General features: G+C 52.1%; 6 protein-coding genes across 6 annotated transcripts; 1 reads left to right on the top strand and 5 right to left on the bottom strand.

Moving 5' to 3' along the window:
- Positions 1-3: 3 nt before the first annotated feature.
- Pmar_PMAR023513 (hypothetical protein) lies at positions 4-604 on the bottom strand (the record flags this gene model as incomplete). Its single annotated transcript, XM_002785755.1, has 2 exons — positions 4-280; positions 330-604. The coding sequence occupies 2 exons, from the start codon at positions 602-604 to the stop codon at positions 4-6; spliced, it is 552 nt and encodes a 183-aa protein (XP_002785801.1).
- Positions 605-958: 354 nt separating this feature from the next.
- Pmar_PMAR023512 (hypothetical protein) lies at positions 959-1,818 on the bottom strand (the record flags this gene model as incomplete). The annotated part of the gene is made up of 4 exons (XM_002785754.1): positions 959-1,201; positions 1,251-1,401; positions 1,449-1,599; positions 1,650-1,818. 4 exons carry the CDS (start codon positions 1,816-1,818, stop codon positions 959-961), a joined length of 714 nt encoding a protein of 237 aa, XP_002785800.1.
- A 521-nt stretch (positions 1,819-2,339) lies between these two features.
- On the bottom strand, positions 2,340-6,608 carry Pmar_PMAR023511 (DNA topoisomerase 3-beta-1, putative; the record flags this gene model as incomplete). The annotated part of the gene is made up of 22 exons (XM_002785753.1): positions 6,512-6,608; positions 6,409-6,465; positions 6,233-6,364; positions 5,975-6,085; positions 5,817-5,903; positions 5,646-5,765; positions 5,450-5,591; positions 5,269-5,402; positions 5,127-5,219; positions 4,726-4,838; positions 4,583-4,681; positions 4,301-4,468; positions 4,066-4,190; positions 3,882-4,010; positions 3,708-3,826; positions 3,342-3,487; positions 3,195-3,297; positions 3,053-3,147; positions 2,905-3,001; positions 2,676-2,826; positions 2,554-2,628; positions 2,340-2,512 (listed from the first exon to the last, which is right to left on the bottom strand). The coding sequence occupies exons 1-22, from the start codon at positions 6,593-6,595 to the stop codon at positions 2,340-2,342; spliced, it is 2,553 nt and encodes an 850-aa protein (XP_002785799.1). The 5' UTR covers positions 6,596-6,608.
- Positions 6,609-6,778: 170 nt separating this feature from the next.
- Pmar_PMAR023510 (Protein transport protein Sec61 subunit beta, putative) lies at positions 6,779-7,156 on the bottom strand (the record flags this gene model as incomplete). Its single annotated transcript, XM_002785752.1, has 2 exons — positions 6,779-6,961; positions 7,013-7,156. The coding sequence occupies 2 exons, from the start codon at positions 7,154-7,156 to the stop codon at positions 6,779-6,781; spliced, it is 327 nt and encodes a 108-aa protein (XP_002785798.1).
- A 329-nt stretch (positions 7,157-7,485) lies between these two features.
- Positions 7,486-10,613, bottom strand: Pmar_PMAR023509 (ubiquitin-protein ligase, putative). Its single transcript, XM_002785751.1, has one exon. It carries the CDS (start codon positions 10,589-10,591, stop codon positions 7,508-7,510), a length of 3,084 nt encoding a protein of 1,027 aa, XP_002785797.1. The 5' UTR covers positions 10,592-10,613; the 3' UTR covers positions 7,486-7,507.
- Positions 10,614-12,626: 2,013 nt separating this feature from the next.
- On the top strand, positions 12,627-13,128 carry Pmar_PMAR023508 (hypothetical protein; the record flags this gene model as incomplete). The annotated part of the gene is made up of 1 exon (XM_002785750.1): positions 12,627-13,128. A coding segment is annotated over one exon (502 nt), but the record flags the coding sequence as incomplete, so codon positions are not given.
- Positions 13,129-13,176: the final 48 nt, after the last annotated feature.

Genomic DNA, 13,176 nt, shown 5'->3' with positions numbered 1-13,176 from the left:
CCCTCATGCACCTCTGAAATCTTTCTCAACAGCAGCAGCAGCAGTATCATTCATATGTCTGGGCATGCTAGGGGCAAACACGTCATAACTCGCCGCCGATGGGGACGCGAATTTGATATTCACCGGCGGATGGATATAGAAGACCGCTCCCTTAGCGCATCTCTTGGCGGCCCGAGTAGCCAGCAAGTCTACTCCAGCACCATCCTCTTCAGTGTCAGCTGGAGGATGTAGAACGTCGTTTGCCAAGCAACGAGCATACTCCCTGGATCGAAAGTTATACCTGCAACGATGATGACTCAAACGATCGGGAGTAACTAAAACTCTTTCACCAGTAGGGATTGAGGGTCTCGTCGTAGAAGAGCATCCATGGGGACAGCGGCTGTGACAGGGAAATATTTCTCTCTATTATCATCGTGAGGGAAGCGATGTTATTAGCAAAGAGCTTTCTCGAGTAAGCGGCCTTGCGTAGGCTGAAGATGGTGTGGTTTTGTCTCGCTCCTTTGCGGTGTATCCTAGCGGAGCACTCGGTGCACAAGACATCCTCGCACTGCATGCAGATATACGATGCTTCGTTGGAGTCGCACTCGAAGCAGAAGGTCGTCATAGGTAGACGGACGCAGTGTCTAAAGAGTGTATCGATTTTTAGCAATAAGTGAGTTCACCTCGATCGTTTTCCGGCCTGATGAGCGTTGTGAAAACAATCGCTGCAGTAGAGATCAGCGCACTCCACGCATCGGACCACTGCGGCCTTCACCTCACACTCGGAGCATACACACTGTTCGATGAACACCGCTGGATGATCCAGTCTATGACCAGTTGAGTGCACAGCAACCATACATGCATTACAGAATACGTCATGACAAGCACCGCAAATGACATCACAAAGCGCTGCCTCGCATTCTATGCAGTAACTATAAGGAAATAATTGCTGAACTAACTGATCAAGTTATCCAATTGATTACAGAAGCCCACTAGGTGAGACCTTCTTCATGAACTCGGCCCTTTCCAAGGCCAACTGGACGATAAGAGCATGAACGTCCACTATAGTGTCCACTGAAATGTGATGGAGGCCACCCAGATGCTTCACTGTGAAATAGACTCCCTCCAACATCTGTCTAACACGGCGTATAAGGAAGCTCTCAGTGTGAACGTCAATGCCCAGGTATTCGAGTAAGCGTTCCATGATCTTGGGGGTCGCCGCCTAATGCCACTCGTTCACTTTTGCTGCGGCATTCCTCTGAATTAGTTACTTTTCGAACGTCTTTGACACCGGATATGTGATTATAGACGAGTTCTTTGATGAGATACAGCCGATCCTTGCGTTTTTGCTCCAACTCAGCCGACTCCAGCATCAGCCTCTCCGCCAGAAGACGATGATCTTCAACTATTGAGTGTGACGACCTGATGCCGGCGACTGAGTCGCAGCACCAACCCACGAGTACAGTCACTTGGTCTCCTGCGAAACGACGTTTGTATAGGTGAGATCAGTGACGTCAGCACGGGGCTTTGAAATCGCACATGTCCAACCGCTGTCCTTGAGCGCGAGGAGGCAGTCACGCACTAACCACAGGAATTGCTGTTGGGACTCGGCATCGATGCCTAAGTGGTGGCAGTGCTGAATGTGCAGGTTCCCGAGGAGACGGTATCACCCAACGCTGCAGTCATTGCCTCAACGAGGTCTGGTTCGAACTGAGTGTACGATTCTGGTACGACTTTTGGTTCGTAGCTGGAATGTGGCCTGGACGGTACTGGCAGGAGCTGAGGAAGGTCGGGATCCGAGAGGGATCGAGTGCGGGAGCCGGTCAAGGTACTCTCCATCGTTAGAGAGTTGACTACATCACACCATAGACAAATGTAATCGTCGACAAGTGTAAACCATCGACAGACAGCACACATAGTCTAGGCACCAAGAGCAGTGTGGTTGGCCGACTTATCTAATGCACTACTGTCCGCAGTTAGCCCCCCTCCCTTTACAATGTTAGTCGGACCCAAGCAAATTGTGAAAAATCATGTCTTGGTCTAGCATTGGAATGGCGATGGGGGGGAGAGGCCGACTTGATAAGACAGCAGTTTTGACTTTGCCTAGCAACATGGCGCGCGCCCATCCCTGTATGCCGCTGTCAATAGGCGATTAGGGAACATACTGTATAAGATAATCAATCGAATTAGGTGGTGGGATATCCGAGTCATCAACCTCTATTCAGAATCACATTCTTGGAGGTTCACTGTGAGACATTATAACTCATAATTTATAAGGCATCGCCAAGCAATGCAATAGACAGCAGGATTTGGTTTATCAGCACATAAATCATCATACTGACAACTAGACATGTTCGTAATTAGAAACCATCGAAAGTCATCCGTACGTCAACATTAGCTCGTTTTCCGCCCCGGCCCTTCCCTCGCCGGCCTCCCTTACCCTTGCCCCCGCCGTGGCGTTTGCTTAATCGAGCAAAGGAACTTTCGACTTGGGAATTGAGCGCATCGTCACACACTAGACAACCCACTACACCTGAGACCTTCATAGACCCATCAACCAACTGAGTGCCTTACTCTCGGCTCCGTTAGAAAGTGAAGACTTCCCTTTGCTGAACTCGACATTCAAGAGCTTGCTCCCGCAATTCTCACCTGACCAGAACACGTCACGACTAGGCGAGCCAGCGCTGTTGGCGTACACTTGTCCTTGGTAACGGTAATCTTATGGGCTTTATCTTGGAATAGTCTAAGCTGGTAGTTACACGTGTTGCAGTCTAATTTCCACTTCGGTTTACTCTCAGCATCGAGACAGAGAGTTCCACTGCAGCTATCTTGCGGGCATCCGCATACCTGTCGAGATTTCCCGTAGCAGAACTTGCAGATGATGATGATGATGATGATGATGATGATGATGATGATGATGCGTACCCCGACAGAAGCTAAGGCATGTTTACAAGTAGGATGGAGGCACTCCCAACACGAACTCTTCGGCTTGGATTCGGGGAACGGCGGGTCGTTGTAGCACCTGAGGGGAAATCGTCAGTGGAAGGGCAATGATGATGAGGAGTTAACTCACATCGGACAAAGAGGATACTGTTTCCGTCCACCGCCAGCTGTAGATGGATATGATATCATGACCAACTGGAAGTTGTCGAGAGGGCAAGTGAGCTCCTGATGGTGGACACTATATGACCAGCATCACCAGCATCAGTCCCTACCTTGTAAAGCTTGACGCTACTCCCGGTTTGAGGCAGAGCATACGTCTCATCACAATGACGACAGAAGAGCCGAACCGGTTTCTTGTCTATCAAGTTCATATACCTGTACATAGACTGTCACTAAACAGCCCTACCGCCGCGACTTACGTTCTGCATTTACCGCATCTAGACATGAGCTTGCCTGTGGCAGCCAGTGAGGTGAACGTCGACTCAAAGAGGTGGTCCATGAGGTCAACGTGCGACACGAAGTACATAAACTTTTGTTGGAAGATGGTGAGGGCATGGGCTGTCACCTGCAAGGAGGAGGGAACTTTCGGTCAGAACGTACCGGAGGTTGACCCCATCAGTGTGGGAATATATGTTGGGTCTCCTCAACTGACCTCATAAGTTTCCTCATTACATTATGAAAACCCACACACATAGGGTAGAAGTGTACGAAAACCAACGATAATTTCCTCAGAATTTCCATACTTCCACCAACACATGTAGTTCACCATGTGCATATATCCTCACCTCATCCTTCCGGGCCTTCCCATTAGCAATAAGAGTACACTCACTTTCTATGTTAGCCCTCACCCTAGGGATGACCAACTCATTATCAATAGCTTGATAGCCATGGACTAATGTGATACCTGATAAAGGGTGATAGCAGTTGTACAAAGCTGACTCCTCCCGTTGTAGTCATACCCAGTTTGGTAGGCACCAGTCTCCGACCATCTGTGAGAGAAACGTAGTTACGCTCACAGATGTTGTTGATATGGGTAGCCATCGACGCGTCAGTGCCAATGCCATTCTTCTCCATCAAGCCAAGAAGATCTAATGCGGCACAAAAATATGATATTCCGCGCACTGCGAAGAATTCATTTCTTACCCGACTCGGAAAGATACGGAGGAGGCTTCGTCTTGGCACTACTGATCGATTTTGACGCTATCTGTAACTTCTCCCCAATTTTCAACTGAGGAAGAACCATACGAGTAACAAGCCGCCAATAGTGCCTACCGGAGGGACGTAGATATCCTGCATCTCCCCAGTGTATTGGACTCGGGTGAAGCCTGGGCTTTTCATGCGACGCCCGCCCACGGAGAATTTCTGAGTGGAGGCAGACCCTGCCCGATGGCTGTTGCTGCTAGTGCTCACCTCTTCCCCAATGACGAAATGGACTTTAGTTCTAGTGAACTTGCAGTCATGACCAAGGCTGGCCAGGAAGTGACGAGTAAGCATGTCGAAGAGCCTCCAAGAGTCAGAGCTACCAAAGTCGCCTTCTGTCGCCGACCTGAACACCACCAAACAAGTGAATCAAGTCGCCTCGCTGACACCATGGCCAACTACAAGCCAGGGGTGAATAGACGTACTGAACCCTAGAGCGAGATCCAAAGAGTACCATTACCTGACTGGGGTGATGGGTGGATGGTCACCAGCGTCATAGCCCTCCTTAGGTCGATTGAGGCCAGTTGTTAGCAGTTCTGTCGCGAACTCGCCCCAGTAGCTGAAAGTGATACTGTGGACCAATCGAGGTCGGCTAGCACGTACGGATTCCGTGATTGGAAAGATACAGCCTCTCGCAGGTCGAATGCAGGAGGATATTTCGTAGTCTCTGTACGAGGGTACGTGATGTAGCCCGACAGGTACAGACGCTCGGCCACCTGATAGAGACCATTCCATGCCTCATCCATGTAGCGGTGAGTGACTGAATGGCAATAGAAGCCAGACGACAGGAGTGAGCCTCTCGAGGATCCGTCCATCATGCGAGAAGTGGCATTTTCCTGTCTTACGGTACGACTCGTTAAAAAATGTCCCTCTCTTTAACCAGTAGACATCGAAAGCCCATCCAACAACTCCAGGTACTAACGGTGTCCTCCTCACCGAACCGCTCCTACTACTACTACTACTACTACTACTACTACTACTACTACTACTACTACTACGACTACCTGCATGGCCTGCTGTGGTCCCATTCCCAGCTGCTGAGAGGCCAGCTTGAGCATCAACACAGTGTTCATAGCTCCTGGTCTAGACCTCCGCTCCTGCTCCCCGTCATCATCAATACCAACACTATCGCGATAGATGGACTACCTCCTTCTCACTAACATCCGTCACTGTCGCCCATTGATAAGCATCGATCATCGACTTGAACGTGGTAGCTGCTTGCAGGTCGAACAGCTGACCGCGAGACCATTCCAACCACAGAGGAGAAGCCAGCTGAGAGCCTGCCAGCGACAGGGTGACCACGTTTATGAGGGGGATCCCAAGTGACCTTCAAGTTTGACATCGATGGTGTAGTAAGTCTCGGGTTGGAATGTCTGAATGTCGTTATGCCTCCGTACACAGAACCACAGAGTTGGCGTTTGGCATGGTCCGTACGAGACCAGAGAGGAATCAAGATCGCCGTATTTACCCTGAAAAAGGATTCCTTCAAAGTTGTCAGTACTAAGCTGCTCGAGAGATCCCACCTGAAAGTATCTGGTCTGAAAACGAGTGAAGGCAACGCCCGTTTTGAGGTCGATTTCCTGGCGGGCATCCACTGACAGCGCCTCATTCTGATTGGGGTATCCGAGGTTACGGTAGGCATGCTGAACAACCAAGGCACCTCATCCTCAGCCGCAGGGTATTCCAAGCACTACCTGAAGATCCTTAGCCACCAAACTAGAGAACTTGGCGCGCCATACATTCTTGCGGTCGGACAGGTTAGGAGCGACATTCTGCATCACCTACGCACAGCGAAGAAGATACCGCTTATCCCTGGCGGCGGCGTTGGCAACACGCACTGGTCTCGGCTTACTTCATAACAGATATTCTCCCCTTCTCGATCACAATCGAGCCAGAGTACTAGATGGTCGCAGCCCTTGGATTCTGAACGCAGATGCTGAGGCATCCTCTGCTTGGGGTTGGCCTGAATGATGACGTGTGACACGAGTAATGGCGTTATAACGACTCGATAAGACATACCACATTCAGTACGAATCTACTACAGTGGAAAACAGCTCCCCGACTGTTGTATAAGATCAGTCGTCCCCTCCCCTCGCCGCCCTTCTACTACCTCTTTCTGAACAGTCTTGGACTCGAACAGCTTGGCCGGATCCACTCTATCCCAGTTGTTGAGCTCAGGCGGGAAGTCTATGCTGTACACGTGACCCGCAACAGACGTAATCTTCAACCACGCCGGACTCCCCTGTAAAGCGGCTGGGAGGACTCTACAGTAGCTACGATAACTACCTGGAATTCGCCGTTGAACTCATGCACTTGACCGACAGGTGACACTCCCCTTCGAGACTGAGACATTCAGTGTACCCGACCATCACGGAAAAGTCACACGTACGTTGTATTTGCCTTTACATAGTGACTTCGCGAGAGCCTCCGCAATAGAGGGCTTTTCAGCTACCATTAGGACCTGCTGCACCATGATGAGCCTAGGCAAAAAGTCAACTGCGTAATGGAGTAACCCGTAGGGCATTGACCACTCACCAACGCAAGAGCAATATCGAAATCACTTTTCGAAATGTACCACCAACAATACTAAGCAACTCCGCCGTCATCGCCATATGAGAGCTACACTCCGTGAGACGGTATGAACAGACCGCTGTGTTTATTCAGTGGCTTCATCGGCGCCACCAGTGCTGCTAGCCACGACCGAACGGAACTTGGCCAAGATGTGAAGGCACACGACGCACCCCATGTAGGCAAGGGAGAGGACTAACACCGTAGTGGGTCCGACCTTGATACCCGGGGCATCGTCAGTGTAGAACTTCAGGATGGAGTTGCCGGCGGCCTGAGAGGAAGAACATCTTCGGATCAACAAGATTCAGAATAGGTTAGTTACTCTCCTTCCAGAAGCAGGGGCGGCCTTCTGACTGCTGCCAACGTTTCTCCTATGGAGATGGTTGGTGCGGGCTCCTCCCACGGTTTGAGCGGGAGCTGCAGTAGTGGGAGAAGTGTTCATGTTGGTCTCAGAGCCCTTAGTCATTTTAAAGAAAAATGTGTCCTACTGAGTAGATGGCTATAACGGCGGTGTCCGAGGAAAGCACCCAAGTCAACTCGCCCCAAGACATTATCCACGAGACGACAGCGCAGTCGAAAGTTGACCAAGGCGTGGTATGGAATACGAGACGTTTAATATGCATCTGGCATCCCAGGCAGGCACGCGGCACGTACTGATCAACCAACTCCAAACACGAAGAAAATCGATTGCACTGGCGTCCGCGAAATTCCATACCACTCCTTTCCCAAATCACAACTGGCAGTACACCAACTCAAGGGCAATGAAGCTGCTTAGATAAAAAGCTCTACGTAAATCGAATAACTGACATAAATGCTACTATGCAAACTCGAATCCTTTGGAACCTAATCGTACTGCAGTCATCAGCTTCATACACAGAGTTTTCTCCTTGTCATAGGCCGGCAGAGTGAGCTGGTTAAAGCAGGTAGAGGCTCGAGGGAGATCGGGGCAATTGGGGTCGCCTATTGCGGTTCTGACAATTCTAAAGCCTGGTGCGGAGTTACTCAGGGAACGTAATTCGGCAAAGCCACCGAGGGGAACACTTGTAAGCCCCGTAGCGAACAGCAACACCAAACGGACTTCACCGTCACTAAGACCATGGAGCAGTTTCCAAAACCACAAGATTTGCGCTGACGAGGCATCGTAGCCTTCGTAGTGCGTATGGGCCTTCCAATCAGCCAAATCAAGAGGCGTGTCACCTCCAGAGTGTAAGATAACAGCGAGCTCGTCGGAAGAGAACAGCCTGAGCTCATAGGACTTGAGGACGTCTCTCATCCCCCTCTTCAGCGCTGCGGCTGCTGCCGGCCTGTGAACTTTCTCAGTCAACTGACACAGTATGTACTCCTCCTTGTTATCTTCACCACAAGACAAGCACAGCTCCTCCTCAAGGCCGGTGAGGTCGTTATCCTGTAGGTATTTCATACTGTTGTGGAAAGTAGGCGACCATACATTCAACCACTCCCACAGCTCCTCCATACTCGGCGGCTCGAACGGGTCTGCCTTCTTCAGAGCCTCTACAACAGACCTATGCAGGGGTAGTCTCATGCCAATGTGATGGAGAAGTGCCATGGCCAGCAGCCTCCCGATGCCCACGAAGACCTCAAGGTCGACGTCCCTTCTAGGCAGTAGTAGCCGACCATCGTCGCTCCTCTCAAAGGCGAAGTCAGGCAAATCGTCAAAGATGCAAGTCCACATCTCCCGCTCAGGTCCAAGGCAAGACCCTCGTTCGTTGCACCAACTCACACTGAGGTTGCCCCACCTCATCTGACTGCTATCAAAGGTAAGGACCCTCTTCACTGTCTCTTGGAGGAAGTGGGGCCCTCGGAGGCACTTGAACTTCATAACCGGCACGAACGATGGCCGGGCCTGGCTCACTGACATACTCAAAAGCCTCATCTTGTTCTCCATGTCAAGAGCAGCCGCGAAGGGCTCCACCGAGCGAGCCCTTAAAATAAAGGCCAGAGGCTGTCCAGGCAGCAAAAGCTCCAGCCGTGGTCGTAGGAAGTCGTTGAGCATCTTGAAGAAGGGTGGACGTTCGCACACAAACCGCATCAGCCGAACCACTCGGGGCCTTGTCCGGTTAGGGTCTTTCTTGAGCAAATCCTTGATAACCGAGAGCTGCGGGAAGCCCGGCTGAGCCGTATCGTGACGAAGAAGAACCTCCACTGCATCAGCACCGGCATCTTCCGACTCCACACATTGTAGGGCATAAAGGAGAGGCGGCCAACCCGAGGTGTCACACATATGGGCATCAGCTCCCAGCTCAATAAGCTGCGCTACGCCCAGTGCCGATCCTTCCACAGCCGCCATATGCAATGGAGTAACTCCCGTGTCCTTAACCACACAGTTGAAGCCGCATACGCCGTACTTGACCAGATATCGTACAGCTGCCGGAGAGCCAGCCGCCAAGTGTAGCGCCGTATTGCCTTGGCCGTCAATCTCCTTATAGTCCGCAGGCCTCAACATGGTCAACTTCTCTACAGACCTCTCGGCTGCCGCGATCAGCACCGCAGAGCGCCTTTCGGCGAATGCTCTTGACTTGAGCAGCCTCCGTCTGTCGCTGCCCTTTACACCAGCGAGTAAGGTGGCAGCAACGACAACATCAGGCCGGAATAGGGCCAGCTGCAGAGCGTTCGAGCGATATTCCTTGTCCATCTCGAATTGCAAATTAGGTGCGAATAAGTTGAGGAGGCTTCGGATGCCCTTCCCATCGAAGGTGGGGTTCATAGCCGCCAAGTGAAGGGGAGTCAAGCCGTAGCGATCCCGCAGCCTGGCCGGGGTTATCGACACACATGTTCCACGGAGCTCCCAGAGTATGTTCCGAACAGTGTCAGCGCAATCTCGCAGGGCGAGCCCATGTAGGACACTACGACGATGTGGCCCATGAGGGGCTGTAAGAACAGGAGTAGTAAGGCCACCCCAGAAGTCCTTATCGTAATCGAGACATGTGGCACAGACCTTCTCCAATGCCGATGCAGACCCATTCGTGTGTCGAAGCTTACCCCGACCGACGATGCACCTTGCTACCTCTGCCGCAGCCTCTACCTCGGTAGGGGTAGATCTCACCTCTTGCCGGAACCATACAGGCCAGTGGCTCGGTATTGTTTCCCTCCAGTGAGGCGCCGCTTCCATGCTGATCGGCCCGTCCACCTGGATAGGTGTTGGCCTCATTTCCTCCCCCTCATCATCATCTGGTACGAAGAAGCTGTCCTCCGAATCGTCATCGCTATCATCGCCGCTGCCCTCGATCGAGCTTGTGTCGAAGTTGCTCGACTTGAGCCTCGGCAGGCCAGGAGCCCTCGAAGAGGGAGGAGGAGCCACACCATGGTAAGGATGGCTGCCGTCATCGTGGTCAGACTCCTCCTCCACCCCTGGCGAAGCGGCACTCCTCATTGCGAATAACTTCCTAGTCAGATCCGCCTCCACTGCTCTCAGCTTGCGGATCTCCTCCTGTCGCTTCTCAGACGAGTCGCTCTCACCATCATCATCAGAACCCTCCTCTGTCTCTTCCTCGGCCTCCACAGACCCCTCCAGCTCCTCACAAGGGCTCTCCTCCTCCTGAGTCTGTACCCCACTCCTAAACCTACGCCGCTTACGTGCCCTTTCCTCCGTCTTCTCGGCAACACCCGCCTCGTCATCGCTATCCGACTGATCCCTAAAAGACTGCCCTAAACTCGCCTGCCACTTCAGCCTTCTCTTGGCATATGGCGACTCCTGCGTGTGGCCCTCCTGATTGCCTTTGCCGTTCCTCATGGGCGTAGATGTCGCCCTCGTAGATGGTGTAGAAGCTCTCCTTCTAGTAGGCTTCGCAGGAGTCACCAGGGCTGCAGTGGCAAGAGGAGTGTCTCGCCTCTTTCGAGCAAGCCGTGCACTCTGTCGTTGAGGTGTTTCCTTGCCTGACATTTGGTAGGACCAAACTCATGCTGAAAACCTATACTTCTCACCCTTACCCACCCCATTCGGAATTTACCAAACTCGAACCCGCTCAAGATGAAGAAACGTCATTCAGTAGGGTAGTAGGACTTGGGCAATCTCACAAACTTCCTTGATGGGATCACCCGGTCGTCCACTCTCGAAACGTGGAACTGTATCGCTGCGAGCCTTTCGCACCTTCATTTATCCCCGTATCAGTTCCAACTGCCCAACTTGGCCCAGCAAGTGCTGCACAGTAAGGTCTGCGTGCCGACGAACTCCGCTAGGTGAGTCGACTCAATGACATCAGCCATTCGTCTGTGGAGTACCTCGTACACTCCCTTCCCCCATGGACAATGTTCACACAGCGCTCAATAGCTTGCATATCATATGCAGCGACATCGTAACCGTCGCTTCGCAATTTGAAGGATTCGCAATCGAGTTCCTGACAGTCTTCGATGAACCCCTGAGCCTCATGAATATGTGGGGGTATGTCGCCGCCACCGTCATCTCATAGCGGCACGTATTCAAAGGCAACCCCCCCAGGGGCCTCCATCAGAATCTGTTCATCCGGTAGATTCAAGTTGGCGCCTCCAGTCCGTCAAAACTACACCTGCGGGTCTGGTAGGTCTCCAGTGGGCAGACAGTGTCCAAGCGCATGACAAGGGCCCATATGTGGATACTGGTTTAAGGGTTAAAGGCATTCGTACAACTCGAGCTCCAATGCCCTCATACTCTGGAGCAAGTTACGGCGATGCCGTGCGGAACATCAGTTACTGTGTGTTTTTCCCTTGGAGTGAAATCTCGGAATCGCCTGCAGAGTGAGATAGGAGTTTGTTGGTGGTCGCCGTCGCCAAGTGAACAAGTTTCGTGCATCTGCAAGAAAGAAGAATGATAATGTGGGTCGGGGCACCAGTGGTACCGAAGACCATAGATGGTAGGTGGAGCACTGTCCGTACGTGGTGACCTCGGGGGTAGATAGGGCTCGAAGACCTCGATCACTCGTAGAGCATTCCTTTTGTGTAAGCGGCACTGACGGTAGCAGAACTCGTCATCGCTGATGGCATTGAAGGGATTGGTGCAATCAGCCTAAGGGCACTCGACGTGCTGGTCGACCTACTGTGGCTCGGCTAGGTGTACCTCATACAGCATATCAATGTGTTCGGTGAGATTGTTTATATCATCCATAGTGAACTTTAGTGCATGTAGGCGAACCTCCGACAGAAAGGTATGGAATGCACGTGAGTGGTTCATATTTACTCATAATATGAATCTCAATTTTCGCGTAAGATTTAAGATCTTACTCACTCTTATTCTTGAGGTTAGTTCTCTTCCATTCAAGGCTGAGGGACTAATGAAGAGTCCTAACCTCAAGATCCGCCAGATTCAAGGGGTTAGTAAAAGAGGCCCGATGTTGCCGCGTGGACTGCATAGTGGAGCAGACGGAGACTCGTCGTTTGTGACGGATTGTGGCGCTTTGAACGGATCGGCCTTCTTCAGAGCCTCTACAACAGACCTATGCAGGAGTAGTTTCCTGCCAATGTGATGGATGAGTGCCATGGCCAGCAGTCTCCCGATGCCCACGAACACCCCTCCACCTTTGGAAAGCTCATCTCGCTCTTACTAAGCAGCGTTTTCGCAAATGCTCAGTGATTGGTGCAGAGGCCCCTCAGAGGTTTACGAGGAATGCTAAACTCTTACTGTGGGCATTACTACATGTCCATTTCATCGAGTGTTTCCGATTCACGTGTCGTGTGAGTCTATCTAAAGCGTGGTATCGCGGGTCGTGCACGTTTTCAGTTTTCCCATCTGACAACAACCCTCCACAGAAGTATCGCAGCGACTCGCTATGTCAGCCCTCGACATCAGGCCAGCCATTCTTGATACCATAGCTCAAACGACGACTCTAGTGGACTACCCTGGGCGCACTGAGCGCTTCCTCCCCGGCACATCCCTGCTTCGATGCCGTATATCCCCCTCGAATCCACGCATACTGGTCGTGGTGGGAGTGCTGGCGGCCACTGACATGCCCAGCATCGTCATCTGGTCGGTCTCGACTGATGATCCCAGTAAATCCACCCACGAAATAGTCATTCCTCTCACTAGCCCAACGGTTACTAGTCTTGATATCTCTCCAGACTGCCGTTCGGTCATGGTTGTCGTTACCTCCCACGATCGATCCGATGAGTCAGCGATATTGGTATCCTCTGGGGTCACCCTACCGGCCTCGGGGAGCGTCCAACCCTCCCTTAGAACGCCAGGATCTTCCTCATGTGGCGGCTCATCTGTTGGGTCCAAGCTGACTCCACAGTCGACGGAGTCCCATCCCTGCCTTCAGTCAGAGGTGGTCGTCTGGGTCGAGCTTGCCGGTGGGTTGCCTGAGCCGCCAACCGCCATAGCATGGATAGAGTACAGTCCCGTGGTCGTGTCCTCGACCGAGGCCCTCCTGGAGGAAGAGGCCGTCACTTACGTCTGTATGGGGTTCCTTACTGGTGAGGTTACTCTCATCGATGCCGATGGCGCCGACGGTGGGAACGTTGAGTCGCAGTTCAATTGCCGTACGCCAGTGACCAACA

This window comes from Perkinsus marinus (genome assembly GCF_000006405.1).
Source record: "Perkinsus marinus ATCC 50983 genomic scaffold scf_1104296931952, whole genome shotgun sequence".
NCBI classification, from domain to species: domain Eukaryota; phylum Perkinsozoa; order Perkinsida; family Perkinsidae; genus Perkinsus; species Perkinsus marinus.
The sequence above is the reverse complement of the archived record's forward strand: the minus strand, read 5'-3'. Positions and strand labels throughout refer to the sequence as shown.

Bases quoted from the DNA above. Each gene is read 5' to 3' on its own strand.
- Pmar_PMAR023509 (XM_002785751.1), bottom strand. From the start codon at position 10,591: ATGTCAGGCAAGGAAACACCTCAACGACAGAGTGCACGGCTTGCTCGA.